Source organism: Gasterosteus aculeatus, chromosome 17, assembly GCF_964276395.1.
Source record: "Gasterosteus aculeatus chromosome 17, fGasAcu3.hap1.1, whole genome shotgun sequence".
Taxonomy (NCBI): Eukaryota; Metazoa; Chordata; class Actinopteri; order Perciformes; family Gasterosteidae; genus Gasterosteus; species Gasterosteus aculeatus.
In genome coordinates this window covers 5,829,905-5,849,964 of record NC_135705.1, presented here as the reverse complement: position 1 = coordinate 5,849,964, position 20,060 = coordinate 5,829,905, and the positions used below count along the sequence as shown (strand labels likewise).

General features: G+C 44.8%; 1 protein-coding gene across 2 annotated transcripts; it reads left to right on the top strand.

Annotated features, from left to right (window-relative positions):
* The first annotated feature begins 5,328 nt into the window (after positions 1–5,328).
* slc32a1 (solute carrier family 32 member 1) lies at positions 5,329–19,856 on the top strand. Of its 2 annotated transcripts, XM_078091748.1 has the most exons (3): positions 5,329–5,375; positions 15,445–16,401; positions 17,314–19,856. In XM_078091748.1, exons 2-3 carry the CDS (start codon positions 16,006–16,008, stop codon positions 18,499–18,501), a joined length of 1,584 nt encoding a protein of 527 aa, XP_077947874.1. In that variant the 5' UTR covers positions 5,329–5,375; positions 15,445–16,005; the 3' UTR covers positions 18,502–19,856. The 2 variants fall into 2 exon arrangements, with proteins under 2 accessions (XP_077947874.1, XP_040058781.2); XM_040202847.2 differs by lacking the exon at positions 5,329–5,375 and having other exon boundaries at positions 15,338–16,401.
* Positions 19,857–20,060: the final 204 nt, after the last annotated feature.

Genomic DNA, 20,060 nt, shown 5'->3' with positions numbered 1-20,060 from the left:
GAGGCCGGTTGTCGGCGGGATTTTTTTCTGTGTAGTACTTGTCTCTCTTGCTACTAACACTCAAACCATATCAGTTCCACACTCGAGGCAGACAGACAGGCAGGAGAGGCTGTTCTGTCAGGACGTGTCACTCCAGGAGCCAGCAGGTGCACAAAACGCACACTGACACACACACTCTCTCACACACACACACACACACACACACACAATCAATGGGGGAAGACAGGACTTGGCCCTCGGTCTGAAAGGCCCTCGCAGAATCAATTAGCATTTAAATTAATGAAGCGCGTAATGAAGAGAGCGCTATCTCTGCTGCAGAAAGCCGACAGACAGGCGGAGAGCTGATTGTAAATCTACATGAGGAAGACACGCTGAAAGGAACATCAAAGATATTCAAATAGCCACTCCGTCCCCTTTTTTTATTTTAGGAAAAGTGCCAAATTAAAAGCAGGGCTGCTTTAAATAAACCTACAATACAATACGTATGTAGTGTTAATATAATCGAATCTCCATATAAAATGTGCCATTAATAAAGCCCATAATTAAAGATAAAATGATTGCAGGGAAAAGGCTGTCTTTATCTTTCAATATCCATCGGTGCAAATATGCTTAAAGGAGGCTTCTTCCGGTGCAGATAACCCTGAGCGGATTCTCTGCAGGCACAGATGGTTCATTACAGCCATTCAGGATGCATTTCTCGTTTCAGAATAGGGAAAACCTAATTTTTACAGAAAATGTAATATTGTGGGGAAAACAGTGACGAAGAACATTGTGGAGTTTTGAAACCGACCCCAAAAAGAAAAGAAAAGAACATGCCAATAATTCTCCCGGCAATGTAACGCTAACAAAGTTAGCTGCAGCTAGCTGCATGAAAAGGCCTCTCATTGATGCAGAACTGGAAAAGCCTTCGGTACTTAGTGTGTTTGCTTACATTATTTTAAGTATGCTGACCGTAAAATCACATTCTTTATGCATATTGTATGATTTATTTGCTGACTACCACTATTTTCTTCCTTCAAAACTTCCAATTTTGTAAAGATTTTCACACTATACAAACTAAAAAGTATTAAAATATTTTGATGGGATTGGAGATGAAAGGAAACATACCATCCGTATATTTCCTCTTGAGCATCAGTTTTGAAGTATTCTGTTTAACTTGCGACTTGCGTCTGATAACCTTTTACTTCTGTGGTTTAAAATGTTGTTGGTGTGTTTGCGGCTGCAGTAGCTTTTGTGTTTTGTGGCAGCCGATGATGTTTGTGACACACACGCACGCACACACACACACACACATAGACGCTGTGTCCGGAGGCTCTGTCTCGCTGACAACGACAGACGCTCCGTCCCCCCCCCGGGTCACTTCCCACCCACACTCAGAGAGGAGCGGTGACACTTGAGACTGACAGCGAGTCTCACGCTGAACGGATGCACACATGCTGATAGAAGCCAGCGAGCGGCACGCAGACCTTAAGGCTACAAAACAGGGACAATAGAGAGCTTTCCCTCCACTGTGCTTCCCTTCCTTAACGTGACTCATGGATCAACACCCACCCTCACATGTCACACACAAACCCCCCCCCCCGATGAGATGATGTGTGTTTTTATTCTAATTGTTGGCTACCGATGGCGTCGTCATCGGGCTCAGCAACCTCGACCTTCTGTGTCCTCAGCATCTGAGGAGGAGAGGAGGAGAAGAAAGGTGGAGACAAAGACGGAAGATGAGAGGAAACAAGAAGAGAGAGAGAGAGGAGGGGGGGGGAGGAAGCTCACAAGAACAGGAGGGAGGAAATGAGAGGAGGAAGAAAGAGATGAAGGAATTGTGAGGAGATAAAGAAATGAGAGGAGAGGAAGCGAGAAGAGAGAGGAACAAGAACAGAGAGGATAGAAGATAAAGGAAATGAAAAGGAGATGAAAGAAAGGAAGGAGAAGAAGAAAGGAGAGAAACAGATCTGAAACGAAATAAAGAAATGAGAGGGGGACCAAAAGAAAAAGAACAAGACAAGGAGACGCAAAGGCCGCTGTGTCCTTCAGATGTGTCCTCAGATGTCTAACAGCTCCTTTGCACCAGAGTCGCATTCGTTCCAACGTCCAATACAAAGCCTCAGACTCAGCACACGCCCACGACGGACGGCACGTCATCACCGCATTGTCCCGGCCGCCTCGCTGTAGGCAAGAGAGTCCCCCACAATGCACCACTCCCTCCAAGGGGGGCATTTCCTGACCACGGCATGAGGAACGAGGAGAGACGAGGAGAGAGAGACGTGGGTGGACAGTAGGGATGATGACAGTGGGACGCCGGGGGCTAGCAAGACAGTCGCTAATGTGTGTGTGTTGGGGGGGAACACAACTCACAACATCTCCTTCTTTAGAATCCATCCAACTCAAATGATATTTCTTGGGGCATCACACGTCTTTCCTTCTGTCAGACAACGTAGAACTGACCAATATCTTCTGTGTGACGCTCTACAATAAAATGACGAATGTGCCACATCGTCATAGAGTAACTCACCAGTTTGTCTTTGTTGACGTTGAAGCAGCTGGATTTCTCGCCTGACTCCAGTGATTTAGGGTGGACCTCCCTGTGATGTCACACAAACGGAGAACATTTCTGAGGTGAAACAGGCTCGAAACGTTCAACCAGAGTGGTATTAGTTATGAGCAATGACACGTTATCGCAGGGAGCGATATGACGTCGTTGATTGTTTCTCTCTTGTTGGATTGAATCGCGGCACAAAAAAGGCGTTCCTGTTATTTTGTCCCTCTCTTGCACAAAAAGTCTGTGAACAGCAGCTGGTGATGCAGTACGGCTTCCTGCTGCTAGTCTGCACTGTTGCCTCAGGCCTCCTTTTCTTAAAGTCATTGTGTCTCTCTGTCTGTCTGTCTGTAGATATGAGACACTGTCTTGCACACACACACACACACACACACACACACACACACACACACAAATCTCCCTCACTGCTCCGCATCCCAATTATGGAAACTCTAACAACTATCTTTGAATATGGCCCATGGTTGAATCGTGTTACCAGGTCACTGCCTTCCAGCTTGTCTGTCCTGCTCTTGGCACACACACATACACACACACACACACACACACACACACACACACACACACACAGTCTCCCCAAACCCAGACTCTTTCTAGCCGTTGTCGACTCTAATCACTGGCGGCCGAGGAGGCACAATGCTCCAAAAAGGGAGAAGAAAAATAACCATGGCAACAAATTTGAGGCAATTTCAGTAATGATATGAATTAGGCCCCCGGCTGAATTACGGTGTGTCGGGCAAAAGAAAAAGCTCTCAGCTCTCTTTCTGAAGTGACAGGAATAAGAAGATGATGCCTTTTCTGTTCAAATTCGGAGCAAAAGAAGTGTTTTATATTTTCTTTCCACGCGGACGCTGTTTCGGTTTTAACCCCTAATCGGACACACGGTCACTCACACAGAATGAATGTTTGAGCATAAATCGCAGCTGGCAAAACAGGCTCGTCCAACCATGAAAATCAACATGAATTCCCACTCAGCTGGAGCTCGACGCTCCCTGCGACCCGCGTCCACGTCCCCAGACGGCCCTTCACACCGTGGAGCCATAAGACTCCACGAGGCAGAAATAATGTCTCAGGGTCTCAGTGGACCTCAGAGGATCTACACGGAAGCTCAACAGATAATGTCAGATCAAACGTAATCAGTTTTTTCTTCTTTATTTACCTGAAATTATTATTTTTTGTTCTTAAACAGACCCCATTTATCAGCAAGTTTGTTAATGTTTTCAGTTTTATGTCACCTACGAAACATATTTTACCTTTTTATTCATTTGTTCAATCTTTTGCCGGTGTTTGGAAAAAAACATTTTATCAAAGTAAATGACACAGATTCTCAGACCAAATAATCTTAAAGGAGATTATACAATTAAAATGTTAAAAAAAAAATTAAATATCATGGATTCAAGCAAATTGAAACCAATCCACCAAATCCACTGAGAAAGAAACCTGACCTGATATTTTCATGTGACTTCTTTGTGAGATGATGCAGGTTATTGATGGGGAGGATAAACTAAAGCACTCAGCAGCAGATCACAGCTCTGTTGCTCTCTGTTGACACTATTTAGTCATCTGTTGCAGCCGCGAGCAGCCGCACTGGGATCCGAACATGTTGAAAGCCGCTGTTTAGCCACCAAAATGACCCCAACTTATTAATGTCAGATGTTTCTGTTCTACGTAAGTTAACATCTTGAAATACCAGTAAAGTATGGGCACTACCAAGCAGTTTAAACTCTCCCATTGTATTGACTAACTTGTTCAGTTAGATAATGCATATTTTTATCATTGTTTTAAGTGATGGGACATATTTCTTAAAATACACAAACAATCTATCAACCTCAGAAGATTTGAAGAAACGAAACATGTGAACATGTTTATTTCATGTAACATCTGAGATACGACAAAAACACTTGCTGTATGGAAAGACGAGCCTGTAGGTGCTTATTACCCAAATCGTGTGCCATCCAGTGTTATTTTAAAGCATTCTTTACAAGTTCAAACCAAGGCAACACCTTGCATGAGCCTTGATGTTTGCAGAAAAGGACAGAGAGCCTGCCAGTGTCCCATTTTACACAAACCACTGCTCCCCTGCGCCATTCATATCAAGCTGCGCCGCTATGCCTTGGGGTCAAAATTGTCCTTTTTGTAATTGCAAAGGGTTGTTTTTAATAGCGACACGCTTCTCTCATCAGCCCCCCAAACGGCTTCTGAATGCGCCGCCGTCCAAAACTGTCATGAAGTCGTTTTTTGCCGGATGGCATTTTAGTCGTGAGACCCAAACAATCAAAAGAGGGGACAGTTTTTTGAGCCAGTGTGCCACTCAATCAGTGACATGATCATCTTCTTCTCCTCCTCATCATTTACAGCTGCCGCTCGAGCTCAAACTCGAAAGTGGAGCATTCAAATGGAGCTGCGTCCTTTCACCGCTCAGAAAGCACCAGCTGTAGGAGACAGCATTGACAGAGAAGTGGAGGAAAAGGGAGGGGGAAAAAAGGAAGAGAAGTGGAGATTGAGGGTGGTGACGGGGGGGTTAGGGGTGGGGTGCTATTAATCTCTCCCCTTCATTCACCAATCCTACAATGAATTGCAGCTGTGGCTGCAGATAAAAAAACGGAGTGTTTTTTTTTTTGCCTCCTTCTTCTCGGGTGATTATCTGCAGTCAGGTGCCCGGTAGGAGGTGTGATCACAACCAGGGAGGGAAAGAAGAGGAGGCGGAGGACGGAGACAGGAAGAAGAAGAAGAAGAAGAGAAGCGGAGATGGCGAGCAGAGGAAAGGGTGAAGTGGAAGAAGAAAGGATGGAGGAGAGGACAGAGGAGACGCGAAGGACAAACAGTTAGTAGACACAAAAGGCAGAGTTGTTGAGGACTTTGAAGGTAGCACGGATAGAGATCCATCTGATGCTCCTTTCATTTTTCATGCTGTGACACATTAGAAAACCGCTCACAATTTCCTTGAGCAAAGAGAGTGAACGAATTCTCTCACTTTCAGCTTGTTTGTTAATAATCTAAAGTAAAAAAGTTTTGTGAAGTATTGGTCAAAGTAGCATTTTGACTTGAAGATGATGCAAGAACAAAAGTGAACTAGTGAAGGGATGAACAGTCAGAGGATCATGAAAGAAATGTCCTCCTCTGGGGTCTGTGGATGTGTGGTGGAAATGTCACGGCGAGCCGTCCGTTAGGGACACCACTGAGATTAGATTAGATTAGATTAGATTCATCTTTACCGTCATTGAGGCTGGACTAATGAACCACATCTAGATCTGGAAAACGGAAATACAATCAAAGTCAAATGCCGCTGGGAGATACCACTACACTCCGGAGGGGGGGAGGAGGGGGCACATGGAAGGAGAACACGGAGCGCTGTGAGATTGAAATGCAATAAGTCAGCAGTGAGAGAGAGAGAGCGCGAGAAGAGGCGCAGATACGGAGGTGTTTAATATTGTTTGCTGTTTTATCTCGACCGAACACAACCACACAATAGAGATTGTTATCTCGTCCTCCTAAAGGCGGAAGAAACATTCCAGATCAGTGTGGAAGGTGATAAGGTTCATTCAAGATTGAATTAGGGAGAGCTGTGATGCAATAGCTTAACTGCTGTTGCAGCAGATATGAGCCGAAGGAAGTTCACCTCTTCATATGGACGTTGTGAAGGGCCTGGAAGTAACCATCACGAGTGCCGCCTGTCGGAAGCAAACCCGGTTGTGTGATGTTGGTATGAAGCCACATGAGAGAGGAAGTCCAGAGCGAATGTGTCAACAGAACATTGGCCGTTACAAGATTCTCTTTTTTCGACCGTTGCCTTCATAAAGGTTTCGTGTTTAGCACGTTAATGAAACGGGTCCACGGGAGGTACCGCCTCTTTTCAGAAGGTGTCCAGTTAAAGAGTTGTGAAATGTTTGCTGGGGTTTTCATTTTCACTGGATGATGAACTGGTACGTTGGTATTTTAGTAACGGCATCACAAGGCCACTGATGCACCATTTCAGTCACATTGTTACTCAGGCCAGAGATCCAACGTGCAACCCGGATGGGCAGATCAGTTCAAAGTCTAGATCGAACACGTTTTGCGATTGTGAGCCCTCGGTGGCTTCTGTCGGCCGACAGTAAAGCCGATGTTGCCGTTGCCTAGCAACAGTGTTCTCGCCAGCGGACCACTTGAATGCCAAGTGCGTCCTGCTCACGCCTTCCCGTGTCGTAACCATGAGCTCACGAGTTCCATTTAAAGGCGGCGTGTGATTGTGATCTTTCCCCTAAACGCAACCAAAGTCCTGTTCTGCCCAAACGAATCCAAACCGCTTGTTTTAGTTCAACTCAACGTGACATTTTATGTGTTTCAAATTGTTAATTGAGCTTTGCAAAACCTTGGTGGTGCGTTAAAGTGCCTGCAGGAAAACCACACAAAACACTTTTTAAAGTTTGTTCATAGTTCATAGTTTGTGCCATCTGTTTTTTTTGCATGCAAGCACAATGCCTAATGAAGATGGTGAGGTGTGTGAGTAAATAATGACTGTGACTGAATATATTTCGAAACGCATAGCTGACCTCATTCTCTGCAAGATGGTTTTCATACCATGCTTGTTGGAAGTGTGTGGTAGTAATGTAGTCGCACTGTGCACATTTTAGCTAAAGGGGCTAAAATAAAACTCACTACTGTGGTCCTTCAGGTTTTGTTGAATTCAATGCTCAGTGCTTGTGATGATTAAACAGGTCTTTGCTCAGCTTTGTGATGAGTGTCCATTGGAGAGTCTGTGCTCGGACGGCAGAGATGCTGCTGATTTGTGCGTTTGTCGAAAACCCCAAAGATCGAGAGGGAAGAAAATGTGAGAAATGGAGACGTTCTGCTTTGATGTATCAGAGGTTGCAGTTAGTTTGAGCCTCTTTCTCTACATATCTATCATTCCCCCCACCGTGATTTCATTCTTCATTTCTGTTGGGAATGGAGGCAGTATACTATGTTGAAAACCAATGAAATGCAATGCAATAATCTTTGGAACATAAGGATTTTATATCGCACGGTAATGCAACTAAATCAAGACTGAAGAATAACAAATGGCAACTTCAAAAAATACTCCAGATTAAACAAATTGTACCTTCTTAAAACACAAAATAGGCTGATGCCACAGGTGAAGATTATACGGTTGCGGTTTTGCTCATGTGTTAATTAGCTTTTTTACATACATATGTACATATATGAGCAACGCAAGACGACCGTTAATCTTATTTAATGGACCCAGTGGTGGAGGCTAAATGTTTCCCACCCCAGGGACTTTTTTGAAATCTGTGTGTTTCCTGTCCGGCAGCATGCCTCTGCAGCCGTGCATGTGTCCCTCGGCGTTGTTCTTAAACAGTACAAGAGGGAGATCAGAAAGCAATCAGTGTCGAGATGTAGACACGCAGGGAGAGAGCCTGAGGGCCGCTGCTCAGAGGAGTGAGAGAAGTTGAGTTTATTGACTAGTTTGTGCGAGATGTGTCACCGGATTTGCCCTCGGGGGCCGCGGCTCACTGTGACACCAGATGACCTCTAGTCTGTCAATGGAGAGAACGAAAAGTTGCATGTGGGAGAATAACAGAACCACGTGAGATGTGAGAGGGCGTCGGACATTATTCTGTGTTGTTTTGATAAAGGCTTTGGCAACGTATTTTCCTACTTGTTTCTTATGAGAGCATTATTCTTGAATAGTGTGAACATTTATGTTCACATGACCTGCAGTGATTCTTTTCATTTAACATTTAAATGCAAATCGCTTTAGCTCTGATAAAGACCAGGATTTATTATATACAGAGATTCTGTACTGTGACTCGTATTGTGACGAAGGCTTTTCAACATCAAATTACTTAATCGATTGTTTGGTGAACATCTGATAAAATCTCACCCACACAGTTTTTTGACACGGCAGCTTAGCTCAGTTTTACATATAAATACTCCATGCAGTCATTTTTTATATGATTGAGATGGGGAGCCAAATTTTCAGGACATTGTAATTAAATAGAGGTATAAAAGCAGAGCAACATATTAAGCCATAAAATGAACAGCATTTTAAAGGCCTGAAAAGCAAAGAACGGAATATAAACAGAAAGTTATTTAGTTGGTAACAATTTCCAATTTGGCTCAGATTAAACTAAAGATTGGAGCAATAAAGCAGCCGTGTGTGTTCCACAGCTGAATTGACCTGCCGTCTAAATATAGAGCTGATCACTGGACCGGTGTTGCGGAACGATTATAGCTCTCGAAAGACAAAAACACCTTTTGTAGCGAGGCCTCTGTATTTGTGCAACGTCTGGCACATCAGCCCAGAAATCAATAGTGACATCTATTCACCTGGTGTGTGTTATGTGCATTCTCTGTGTTCCTGTGTGTGTGTGTGTGTGTGTGTGTGTGTGTGTGTGTTCCTGTGTGTGTGTGTGTGTGTGTGTGTGTGTGTGTGTGTGTGTGTGTGTGTGTGTGTGTGTGTGTGTGTGTGTGTTTCCTGTGGCTGAGCTCATGATAAGTGCTAGCGTTTTTTGTTTTTTTTTATCCTGCTCTTGATTGTGCTGCTGACAATAGCAGTTAATGGCAGCCCAGAGTGGCCGCGCCATTCGTCTGTGGGGGGATGGGAGGACGCAGGGGGGGGGGGGGGGGGGAGAAAACACATTATCAAAAGAATACATGCTTTTTATTCATAAACCTGCATGCAATGCGGCCAGCGGTTGGCTTTATTAAGCATCCGAGCACTCTGCGTGAGCGCTGCGAGTTTCAATTTAATCGGAAACCTGTTTGAAGGCCTGCCGACATCACAGGGACGGAACAAAAAGCTTTCAGCAGGTCGTGGATGTAGTCAATTGCAAACAAGATGTGCATTTCAATGAATCATTCAGGCTGGAAGGGAAGAGGAGATGGACGGTTTCTACTAATAAAAACACAGCGAAGCGTTAGAATAAACAAAGCATCAATGCTAATTTGAAAAAAACGGGGGGAATCCCTGTCTTCAGCCTTTGATCCAGGATCCAGTTCAAAGAAATAGAACAATTTATGCTTCGAGAAAGAAACACTTGTGAAGCAAATTAAATGTTTTTTTTTAACAGGAAAGGAACTGAATGCAAGCAACTCAAGGAAGTACATTTGGGCTTTTGAAGGATACGAGATCCTCAATTTGTACTATATATACTGTTATGCCTAAACACCTGAGGAGTTACAGTTTTAACTGATTAAAGACCTCAAAGCACTGATAATTACTTTGTGTGCACCTAAACAGTAAAAAGTGAAAGCTGTGAGAGAATATATATAGATTTGCAGCCTTATTGTAGCTTAACTTCCAGATGAAAACAGTGGAAACATGGAGACTTTTAACATGTTAGAAATTAGTCTGCACCAACTACGTCTAGGGGTATTTTAATGTATCAGCTGCTCAAGTTGGAGCTATTTTATATATATATATCATATAGTACTGGGTATGTAGTACATCTTATGTTTGCTCACTATTTATCAAAATATTCTTGAATACAGCAGCCTACTCAAGGAAATGTATTATTATTTATTTTTTGTTTTAGTTATTTCATGTGGGCTTGGGACCTTTGTGTGTCTGAAACAAAAGCATCAGTTAATTGAAATTGGAAGTAAATTCTTGTCCATATACCAGATATTACTAAAAAGTTAAACTAATAACTCACTGATGCACGAAGTCTCCAGTGAAATATGCGGAATGAAAACACTGTTGGCTGCTTCCGTATGTTCCTCCACACAGGTTGCTCAGCAGGCCGGCTGTCCAGGGGGGTTATTGTGGTATCGTGGTATATTGTGACTGTGTCGAGTGGTGCCGGATGAAACGCGTGAACCTCTCAGCTCTCTCATCAAAGCGCACGTCTGGCTCAAACCCGGAGGAATCCCTGTGAGGGCCAACAAGATGCCGCTGCCCTCGTGACATTAAACTTTAATGAGAACAAAACTGTTACACTTCAGTTAAGCTGCCACTGAGGTCTGATCCTTTATGGACTTTGCTCTGGCTGACAAGACCACACACGTACACACACACACACACACACACACACACACACACACACACGCGCGCACACACGCGCGCACACACGCACACACACGGTCACAACGTGGTTCCTCATTTGCACTGTGCAGACACTCACTATTGTATTAGGAGTGAGACAACCACTCACACAATAAGAGTTCTTACTAGAGTAGATTAGGTGTGAAAGGTATTGATGATTTTCCTACATTTAAGTCCTGATCAATACAGAAGACCCTCCTTGCTCTACTCGTCATTTACACTTACAAAGTATGTCTGACAAAATGATAACGACCGAGCGTATGAACGTTTTAAGTCATTATAATTAGGGCATTTAAAACAATAATTAGCTCTGTTATTCCACCGTGTATTACATTTGCCCGGAGGCGAGTGTCAGATGTGCGCCGCGTGATACCCCACATCCCCCTGCACCATTTCAACATTAATGCAAAAGAAAAAACATGCATGTCCAGGTCCAGATCCATGTCGGCTGATGGCTCGAGATGTATTTATTTATTTATTTAACTGCAAGTGTGTGAGAAATCGATGGCGTAGCTTTGTGCCAGCCCCGGGCCCTGCAGGTCCCCGCGGACCAGCACAGTTTATTGTGCTCAAAAAAAGGCAATTACAATGTTAATGTGCCGCAGCAGGGGGGCCGAACCCGGGAAGCACGGACGTCAAAAGGTTGATGGAGAGAGAGAAGTCACCGTGGGTTAACAGCAAAGCGGTGTCAGGGGAGCCTTTTGTATCCAAAACCGAGGAATAAACTCACCTACAGACTTTAGACTCTTTATTTGGCTAATTCAAATCAATTAAGTATACATTTTATTGGAATTACCAGACAAAAAAGATGAATAGATATATAGATAAATAGATAGATAGATAGATAGATAGATAGATAGATAGATAGATAGATAGATAGATAGATAGATAGATAGATAGATAGATAGATAGATAGATAGATAGATAGATAGATAGAAAGTCAGTCAGATGTGGAAGAATTTCTCTTTTGTTTTGTCATTATTGTTCTCAGACAGGCACCATCATGCAGCACTGATACAAACCCCTTTCAGGGGAACTCTCTCGGGAACCCATAATAAGCCATTAAACAGGCGCATTAGGGGTAATGAAAAGGCTCTTAGTGGTTTACCACTGGGGGCCACCTGGATTTCTCTCTCTGTGGAAGTGGGCGGCGGCTGTGATCGCCTGATGGCGAGGAACGGGAAAATGTTGGGGATGTTTGCGTGAATAAACCATTTTCCATGCACGATGCCCTTTGTTCAACTTTACGCTGACCACAAAACACAGCCATCATATCCTGGTCTTATAGCAATCATACAACTTTACATGCAGATACAGGACGTTGTGCAAATGAGCCTCATAAGTAACGTTAAATGATTGAAACATACTTTTGAGTTGTGTGGAAACTTAAGGGAGATCAACGGAAATATATGTTATTTTCATCTTAGGGGCCTGGATAGGGGAACATTTCCAGATTTAGAGGGGAATGCACCTGGAAGTCCAATTTATTGTGTTTCATGACATTGCAGTTCCGTTTTAACGTGGCTAGGATACCACTTTCAGAATCACAGCTACCCCCCGCCCCGCCCCCCTCGAAGCTGCTGAAAGAAACAAACGCTGTCCGTGGTGCTGAAATCTGGACCCCACCATGAACTCCCTCTCCCTCTCAAACCGATTTGCACAAAACTATTCAGGCAACGCTTAGTCGATAAAACACAGTGGACTACTACCTGCGATTGTGATGCAAATGTTAATGGACTCTGAGGTCCTCTGATTAGCCTGATGTGGGCTAATTTCCCTCCTCGACGGTCCCCCGGGAGCCGGAGTGCCTTTTCTCTGTCCCTTATTAATTGTGGAGTGTTGGGTGGTGTTTTTCTGCCTCGCTGGTCTGGCAGACAGACGCGGCAGCTGCCGGCAATCATGGGTTAAACGGCACGTGGTGTCGCAGTGCACTCTGCGGTCCTTCCCCTGAATGCTCAGGTTCTTTGTGTTCTTTTAGAAAAATCATCTTTCAACACCGTGGCATTCGCCCCTCAAACCTCTCGCTCTCTCTCTCTCTCTCTCTCTCGCAATCTGGGTCGTGCGTCAAACGATTCATGTAATACACACACACACACACACACACACACACCCACACACACACACACACACACACACTCTCACACACACCTCCTCGTCACCTTATTTCACTAAAAACATGTTATGGATCCGGTAGCACTGCGTAATCCTGCTTGTTGCTGAAATATATCAAATATATCGCACGATCTCAATACATCTTCAAAGTCAATAGAATTGAACTTGTATAATTTTTGATTCATATTTTCATCAGTTAATTCCCCAGATGCAGTCTCTGCAGGTCTCCCCCCGTAGCGAAAATTGGGGTTGTATTTGTGTGTTTCTGGGGGAAATGTGGGGGGTTGGGTTGGTGTCGGTGGAAGGGGGCTGCAGGGTGGGGTTACATGAAGGCGGAGAACCTTGTGCCAGCTCAACCATGTGTGTAATGTGAAAAAGGAGAGCCGGGGGTGGGGGTGGGGGGGGGGGGGGGTACTGAGGAGGGAGAGGTGGAAGGTGGATGAAAAATGCGCGTGTGGAGGGGTGAGGGTGGGATGGGGGCGTTGGAGGACACCGAGAGATCACAATGACATTCTGGATTCGTCTTTCTATCACCAAGTCAAAAGAACAGCTAAAGAGAAACGCTCCGCCGGTGGACATCGAACACACAGCACACAAAGAGCTTTGATTAGTCATCAGTCTCCTGGGACGCGGCACCCTGACCCCCCTGATGACCCCCGGGACGGGTGATAAACTCAGGAAAATCACTTTCACTCACACTACTTTTTAAGGACGGAAACGCTTTAGAATGATGCGAGTGATCACATGCGTGTGTGTGTGTGTGTTATGAAAGTCACAAAAAAAACATTATCAGATTGTCCCCTTAACAATACGATGTAACAGGGGCCTCAAATGTGCGCTGGGATGTGTGGGAGTCATCAATATCATAACAAACCCGGAGCCCATTGTAAAGCGAGTCTAAATACATTTATTCGTATTATTTCTCATTAGCAGTATCATCTTAGCAGCAGGTCGCTGTGACCTGCTGGCTGCTGGTGTCCTGGCTGCTCTTTTCATGCGGCGCACTCCATCAGACAGCGCGGATCAGAGGAGGGCTGCAGCCCACTGATAACAGCCTCTGTCATTAACTCTCATTCAGGGCTGAAGGGAAGCAGCCATTCTCGTTGCCGCAACTGAAAATTACAGCAAGAACCGAACACACACACACACACGTGTGTGCGTGCACACAAAACGCACGCAGCGGGAGCGATTTATGCGCGTTTTGTGATTCACGCACTGTGGCTTAAAATCAGGCTCAAGGTGTGCTGGAGATGCACAGGCCTGATGCAGCTCGGCATGCACTCCGTTTTTTTCTGAGGGAGGAGAAATCATCGCGATGCAGCTTATTTTTCCCACTGGATTTTGGCGCGTCGTTATTCAGGAGTTTAGAAGGAAAACGAACCTTTTTCTCCGCTTGCGCTGAGCAAATCTCCGTTTGAAGCGAAGGGTTTCAATTACTGGATTTTAATAAAAAAGATTAGACTAACAGGTATTATCCTATCTCTTTTTTTGGGAACAGGGCCGAAATAATAGCAGACTTTTGTTCCAATTGGATATGTCAATTTACTCTTCTATTATTCCGCTGCATCACTGCTCTTATCAGGTTACACCCTATTCGAGGTAACCAGATTCAGAGTTTTTGATGTAGCATATTGTGGTGCCTTCCTTTCAAAGCAAAAATCCCTACTGTACAACATATCGGGTTACAGTGTATTTGATCTGCGTTACATCGCATAATGCGTATAGATCAAGGCCGCTGCTTTGTGACGGACTCTGATGCTGCAGCCTGAGGAAACACTGAACGTGGTGAATACAAAGTAGTGACATGGATATGTCAACAAACTGTTTGTTTAGGTCGTGCTCTTTAAATCACTTGTGGGCCACGTGTTAATAGTAAACATTTTTTTTTCTTCTTGTATGTAGAATTTGTCTTCAAGTCAATTGCAGTGGCGCACCAGAAAGACTCCAGGGGCTTGAAGGCAACTTGAATCGTGATCATTTCTCTAAAGGGCTCCATTTGTAAAAAATCTACTTACTTTATTCCCAACCGTTTGTCTGGCAAAAGAGCGGATGTACCCTCGACTTCCGAAAGAATAAACACAAATGCTATCCAAATTTAGTCTTAAAACATTTCTTAGTAGTTAAATAAAATATAGTATATACACATATGCCCTTAAAAGCTTGGCTCAGATCCCATCAGCACAGACGTGTGAATGAATGAATGAGCGTCCATGATGAATACTTCCACCTCCAAATACAATCCATGGAATTACAGTCTGTATTTACTTTAAATGTGTTAAATAAAAATAAATTGCTACGACGTTCAGAAGCTGCATTTTAATATGTGCCGTCTCGTGGTTCAAATCTTACCATTATTTAGCACGACAATATATATTTTTTTCCTTCACCAACCAAAACAACCCCGTTTTTAAACCCGATCCATGAAATCCAAGAAACAACACTATTCTGACGCTCCAAGTTATCTTCGCGTGAAGAAATAATCATTAATAAAAACAGATTCCTTTTGGAATAAAAAAAAACAGTAAATATTTGTAAGTTTTAAAAAAATCTCGTCCCAAGAATTTGGGTTGCTGTCAAATTCCAGCCTGCTTTTATATGCGTAAAGTTATGCGGGATTTGAGGCCACCGGAATGTCATTGGATGTCAGGATGAGGTATTATAGATTATGGGTTGGGGAAGAGGTGGTGGGGGTACTACAAGCGCCTCCCCTAGAAATGCAGCAAATCTCTCCCGTTTTTCTCCTGGTGGGGCACAGGGAGGGCTGGAGACGTGCCTTGCATTGGCAGGCTGATGAGAACACGTGTCTCAACCCTGCCCCCCCTCCCGGGCTCCACGGAACCGCATTGGCATCAGTAAAGGCACCTGAAACACGACCATCTCCTGGAAACGCTGCCCGTCGCCTTATAACCCAAAAGAAAACGATATCACAGGCCCCGCAGGAACCTGTGGCTCGCCTTTCTGCGTGCGTAAAGCGTTTGCGCACACCGCCGAACTGCCTCAGAAGACTCGCGAAGGTGCGCTACTCGTCGAGCGTCAGAGCGCAGTGCCAAGATGCAGAACCGGAGCAGCGACGTCTGAAGGTGACATGAACCTGGGGATAGTCGAGAGCAGCAGGCGTACGTTGAACAAGAAGTGGAGATAGCAACTGAAAACCGTCGGTGTCTTAAAACTTGACTTTTGCCTCCTGGCTTTATATCTAATGCAGAGAACCAAGAGCTGTCATCCAAAGTAGCCTCGCGTTCCTACCGACCGGAGAAGGAAAAACACGCAAATTAAGCTGCAGAAAGTTGCGATTCAGAAGAAGAGCGCAAAAAAAATGGCGACGTTAATCAGAAGCAAGCTTTCGAATAAACTGTCAAATGCAGCCACGACTGTCTCCAACAAATCCCAGGCGAAGGTGAGCGGGATGTTCGCCCGGATGGGGTTCCAGGCCGCCACCAACGAGGAGGCGCTGGGCTTCGTTGCCTGCGACGACCTGGACTACGACCACCGGCAGGGCATGCAGATGGACATTTTGACCACCGATGAGATGGGAGGCGAGGGCAGCGGCGAGGGGGGCGGCGGCGTGGACGGGGACAGCCACTACCAGAGGGACGGCACCGGTCCACCGCGCTCGGCCTCAAAAGACGGAGATCCGGCGAGCGAGTTGACTGAAGTCAGACCAAAAATCACCGCGTGGGAGGCGGGCTGGAACGTCACGAACGCGATCCAGGTAAAACTTCACGGTGCCGGAAAAATGAAAGATAGACGCTCACCTGCATGCCACCCAATAAAAGGTTGATTAAATACCCCCGTTCAAAACACCAGGTTGTGTCCAAAAGATTCACCTGAGTTACTTTTTATCTTAAAAAAAAAAAATCCAGGTGATGTATTTTTTATTGGAGCAGAGCAGATATTTCAGATTTGCTAAGGATGCGGTGGAAACAGGGAGGTAGATGATGCCCCCCTCTCACCCTCCGCCTCCTCTCAACGCATTCTTTTGTCCGTATAGTGATGCCCATTGCCACCAATGCTCACCCCTAAAACCTGCTCCGCTAAGTGTCAATAAATCAATTAAATCTGGAAAAAAAAGAACAACCGTTCGCATAGAGTTTGAAAGAGATTGAAGAGAAGGATTGTTTCGCGTCAAATTAAAGGCAGGTTATTAATTATAATAACTATATTATAAAGATCTAAGGAAATGTGAATGAAATGTGTAGAGCCGTATTTGTTACAACGGTGTCCGAAGCAGAAAAGATGTTTCTTTTTATGTCGGTGCGGAAATTTCATTCCAAGTGCAACGACCCACTCGGGAGTAGCGCAAACACGCTCTGCGACAAAAATCTCTAGACATCATCATCCTTTCATGCCCGATCAAGGCATTGGTCACGGCGGTCCCGGTGACGTCAGGGCGTGTCTCCTCCAGTTTGGGGTGACGTCACAAGCGGGCGGATGCGCTCAAAGCGAAGTGGAAAACCCACAACATAAAAACGGGAGGGACTAACGACGAGGCCCGAGTCATGATATTTATTTGATTGAAATAAAACTCGACGTGTTCAGAAAAGCGTCAAGGATTCACATTTAATCGCCAACAGTTTAACCCAATTCTCAATGTCTTTGCCCTTCTCTTTGTTCGTGTGTGTAGGGGATGTTCGTTCTTGGGTTGCCCTACGCCATCCTGCACGGAGGATACCTCGGACTTTTTCTCATTATTTTTGCCGCCGTTGTGTGCTGTTACACGGGGAAAATCCTCATTGCCTGTCTGTACGAGGAGGACGAAGACGGACAGCTCGTCCGCGTGCGGGACTCCTATGTGGACATTGCCAACGCCTGCTGCGCGCCCAGATTCCCATCTCTGGGTGGCCATATCGTGAATGTAGCCCAAATCATAGAGCTAGTGATGACTTGTATCTTGTATGTGGTGGTCAGCGGTAACCTCATGTATAACAGCTTCCCCAACATGCCAATATCCCAGAAGTCGTGGGCCATCATCGCCACCGCGGCTCTCCTCCCATGCGCCTTCCTCAAGAACCTGAAATCCGTCTCCAAGTTCAGCCTGCTGTGCACGATGGCCCACTTTGTCATCAACGTGCTGGTGATCGCCTACTGCCTCTCCAGGGCCAGGGACTGGGCGTGGGACAAGGTCAAGTTTTACATCGACGTCAAGAAGTTCCCCATCTCCATTGGGATTATTGTGTTCAGCTACACCTCGCAGATCTTCTTGCCGTCTCTGGAGGGGAACATGTCGAAACCAAGCGAGTTCCACTGCATGATGAACTGGACTCACATCGCTGCCTGCATCCTCAAGGGCCTGTTCGCCCTCGTGGCCTATTTGACCTGGGCTGATACGACCAAGGAGGTCATCACAGACAACCTGCCTTCGACCATCAGAGCTGTCGTCAACCTCTTCCTCGTGTCCAAAGCCTTGCTGTCATATCCGCTGCCGTTTTTCGCTGCTGTCGAGGTATTGGAGAAGTCGTTTTTCCAGGACGGAGGACGTGCGATCTTTCCAGATTGTTACGCAGGCGACGGACGCCTTAAATCCTGGGGACTCAGTCTCCGATGCCTCCTTGTCGTGTTCACCTTGCTCATGGCGATCTATGTGCCGCATTTCGCTCTCCTCATGGGTCTCACCGGCAGCCTGACGGGCGCCGGCCTGTGCTTTCTGCTCCCCAGTCTCTTCCACCTCAGGCTTCTATGGAGAAAGCTGCTATGGCACCAGGTTTTCTTTGACGTCGCCATATTTGTAATAGGAGGCATATGCAGCATATCTGGTTTTATCCACTCGATGGAAGGTCTGATAGAGGCCTTTAAGTATAACATACACGAGTAGATGCATTGCTGGAAGTAGATGTAAAAACTGCTAATCGCCATTTAGTGAAAAAAAAGAAGAAGAAAAGAAACACACGCGCAGCACCTCCGCTTAGTTCATGCGTAAAACGCGCGCTCGCGGACATGTCTGCGTTCATCCAGTCTTGCATCAATTCACACGCGCGCGCGCGCAGAAACACGCACGCACGCACACACACACACACACACACACACACACACACATACGAAGAGTCCGTGGCAGTGAGGGAATCGAATGCATCCACAACACACTATATGAACAGTACATGTTGTATAAATATGCGAACAAACGTACATATACATATTTTCCAGTGGAGTGAACGTTTACAATATGGACCTTAAAGAATATTGCAAAAAGGGCAGTTTGTCTCATCGTCGCTCTTGTAGTGGTTCCCACACGAGACTTCACTTCATGTAACGCTAGATTTTGTGATGGACGGACCGCATAATGTGATTTAAGTTTAAAAGAAGTAAAGTAAAAACGTTAAGAAATGTCCCTTTCTTCTTTAGGTAATTTGCAACGTTATTGTGGGCTGTGAATGTGGTGATACATCTAGAAAAAGCCCGTGGGACGGAAAAATAACAGAACGGCAATGACGAGCATAAAACACACGAATGCGTAGAAATATGTTAGAAATGAGGACATTGGACCTTCCCCGAGCAGTTCAACATTACGGTGAATGCAGAATATCCAAGTAAACAGCAGCTATACAAACTATGCATTGAATGTAGGACATTTTAAACACAAAAAAAATAATGAAACTGAGAAATGGAAATCCTGCAAATTTCGATTCTTCTCCGTGAAACTCCGTGAACAGTTTTGCTTTGATATTTTTTTCTCCAATATTTCAGGATTATTTTGAGCTTTTCAAATCGGCAATAGCAAAATTCACCAGACCTGAGATACACATTCAACCCCTGGCCTAAATCTCAGCTAGATCAAAACATGCAGATTCAATTTAGCATAATTTCTGTGTCATTGCATTTGAAAACATAGCTGAAATTGATTAGAAGAGTCCGGTCTAAAAATGTTGGTGTCTTAAATCAAAAATTAAAAAAAAAGATATCTTTAAAAAGGAAATTGTGCATACAAACATTTTTCATTCTGTGCAATCCAATGGGTCCTGTTGAAATGTTATAAAACAGTATGTGTAGTGCGTTATTGTGGTTTCAAAAAGATGGAATGTATATCTCAAAGTCGTTATCATATATTGTGAAATTAATATTAAAGAATAAAGAAATAAGTGAAATTATATTGTAAAAATGTGTGTGGTTTTATGTAAAACGAAAAACGTTCAGAACATGTATTTTTTTTCTCTATAATAAAAGACAGAAAATTGAGCAAATAGTCGCATTCATATATATGTTTTTTGTAATCGAGTTGAAGCAGAGAGACACCGTGTGAGGGCTGCAAAGGGCCGGCGGCTCAAAGGAAAATAACCGTGTGTGTGTGTGTATGAGGCGGGGGCCGATACAGGCCTCCCCCGTCTATACCAAATCCTCTTACAAATCCTACCAATAAGCACCCATGTTTAACCCCGG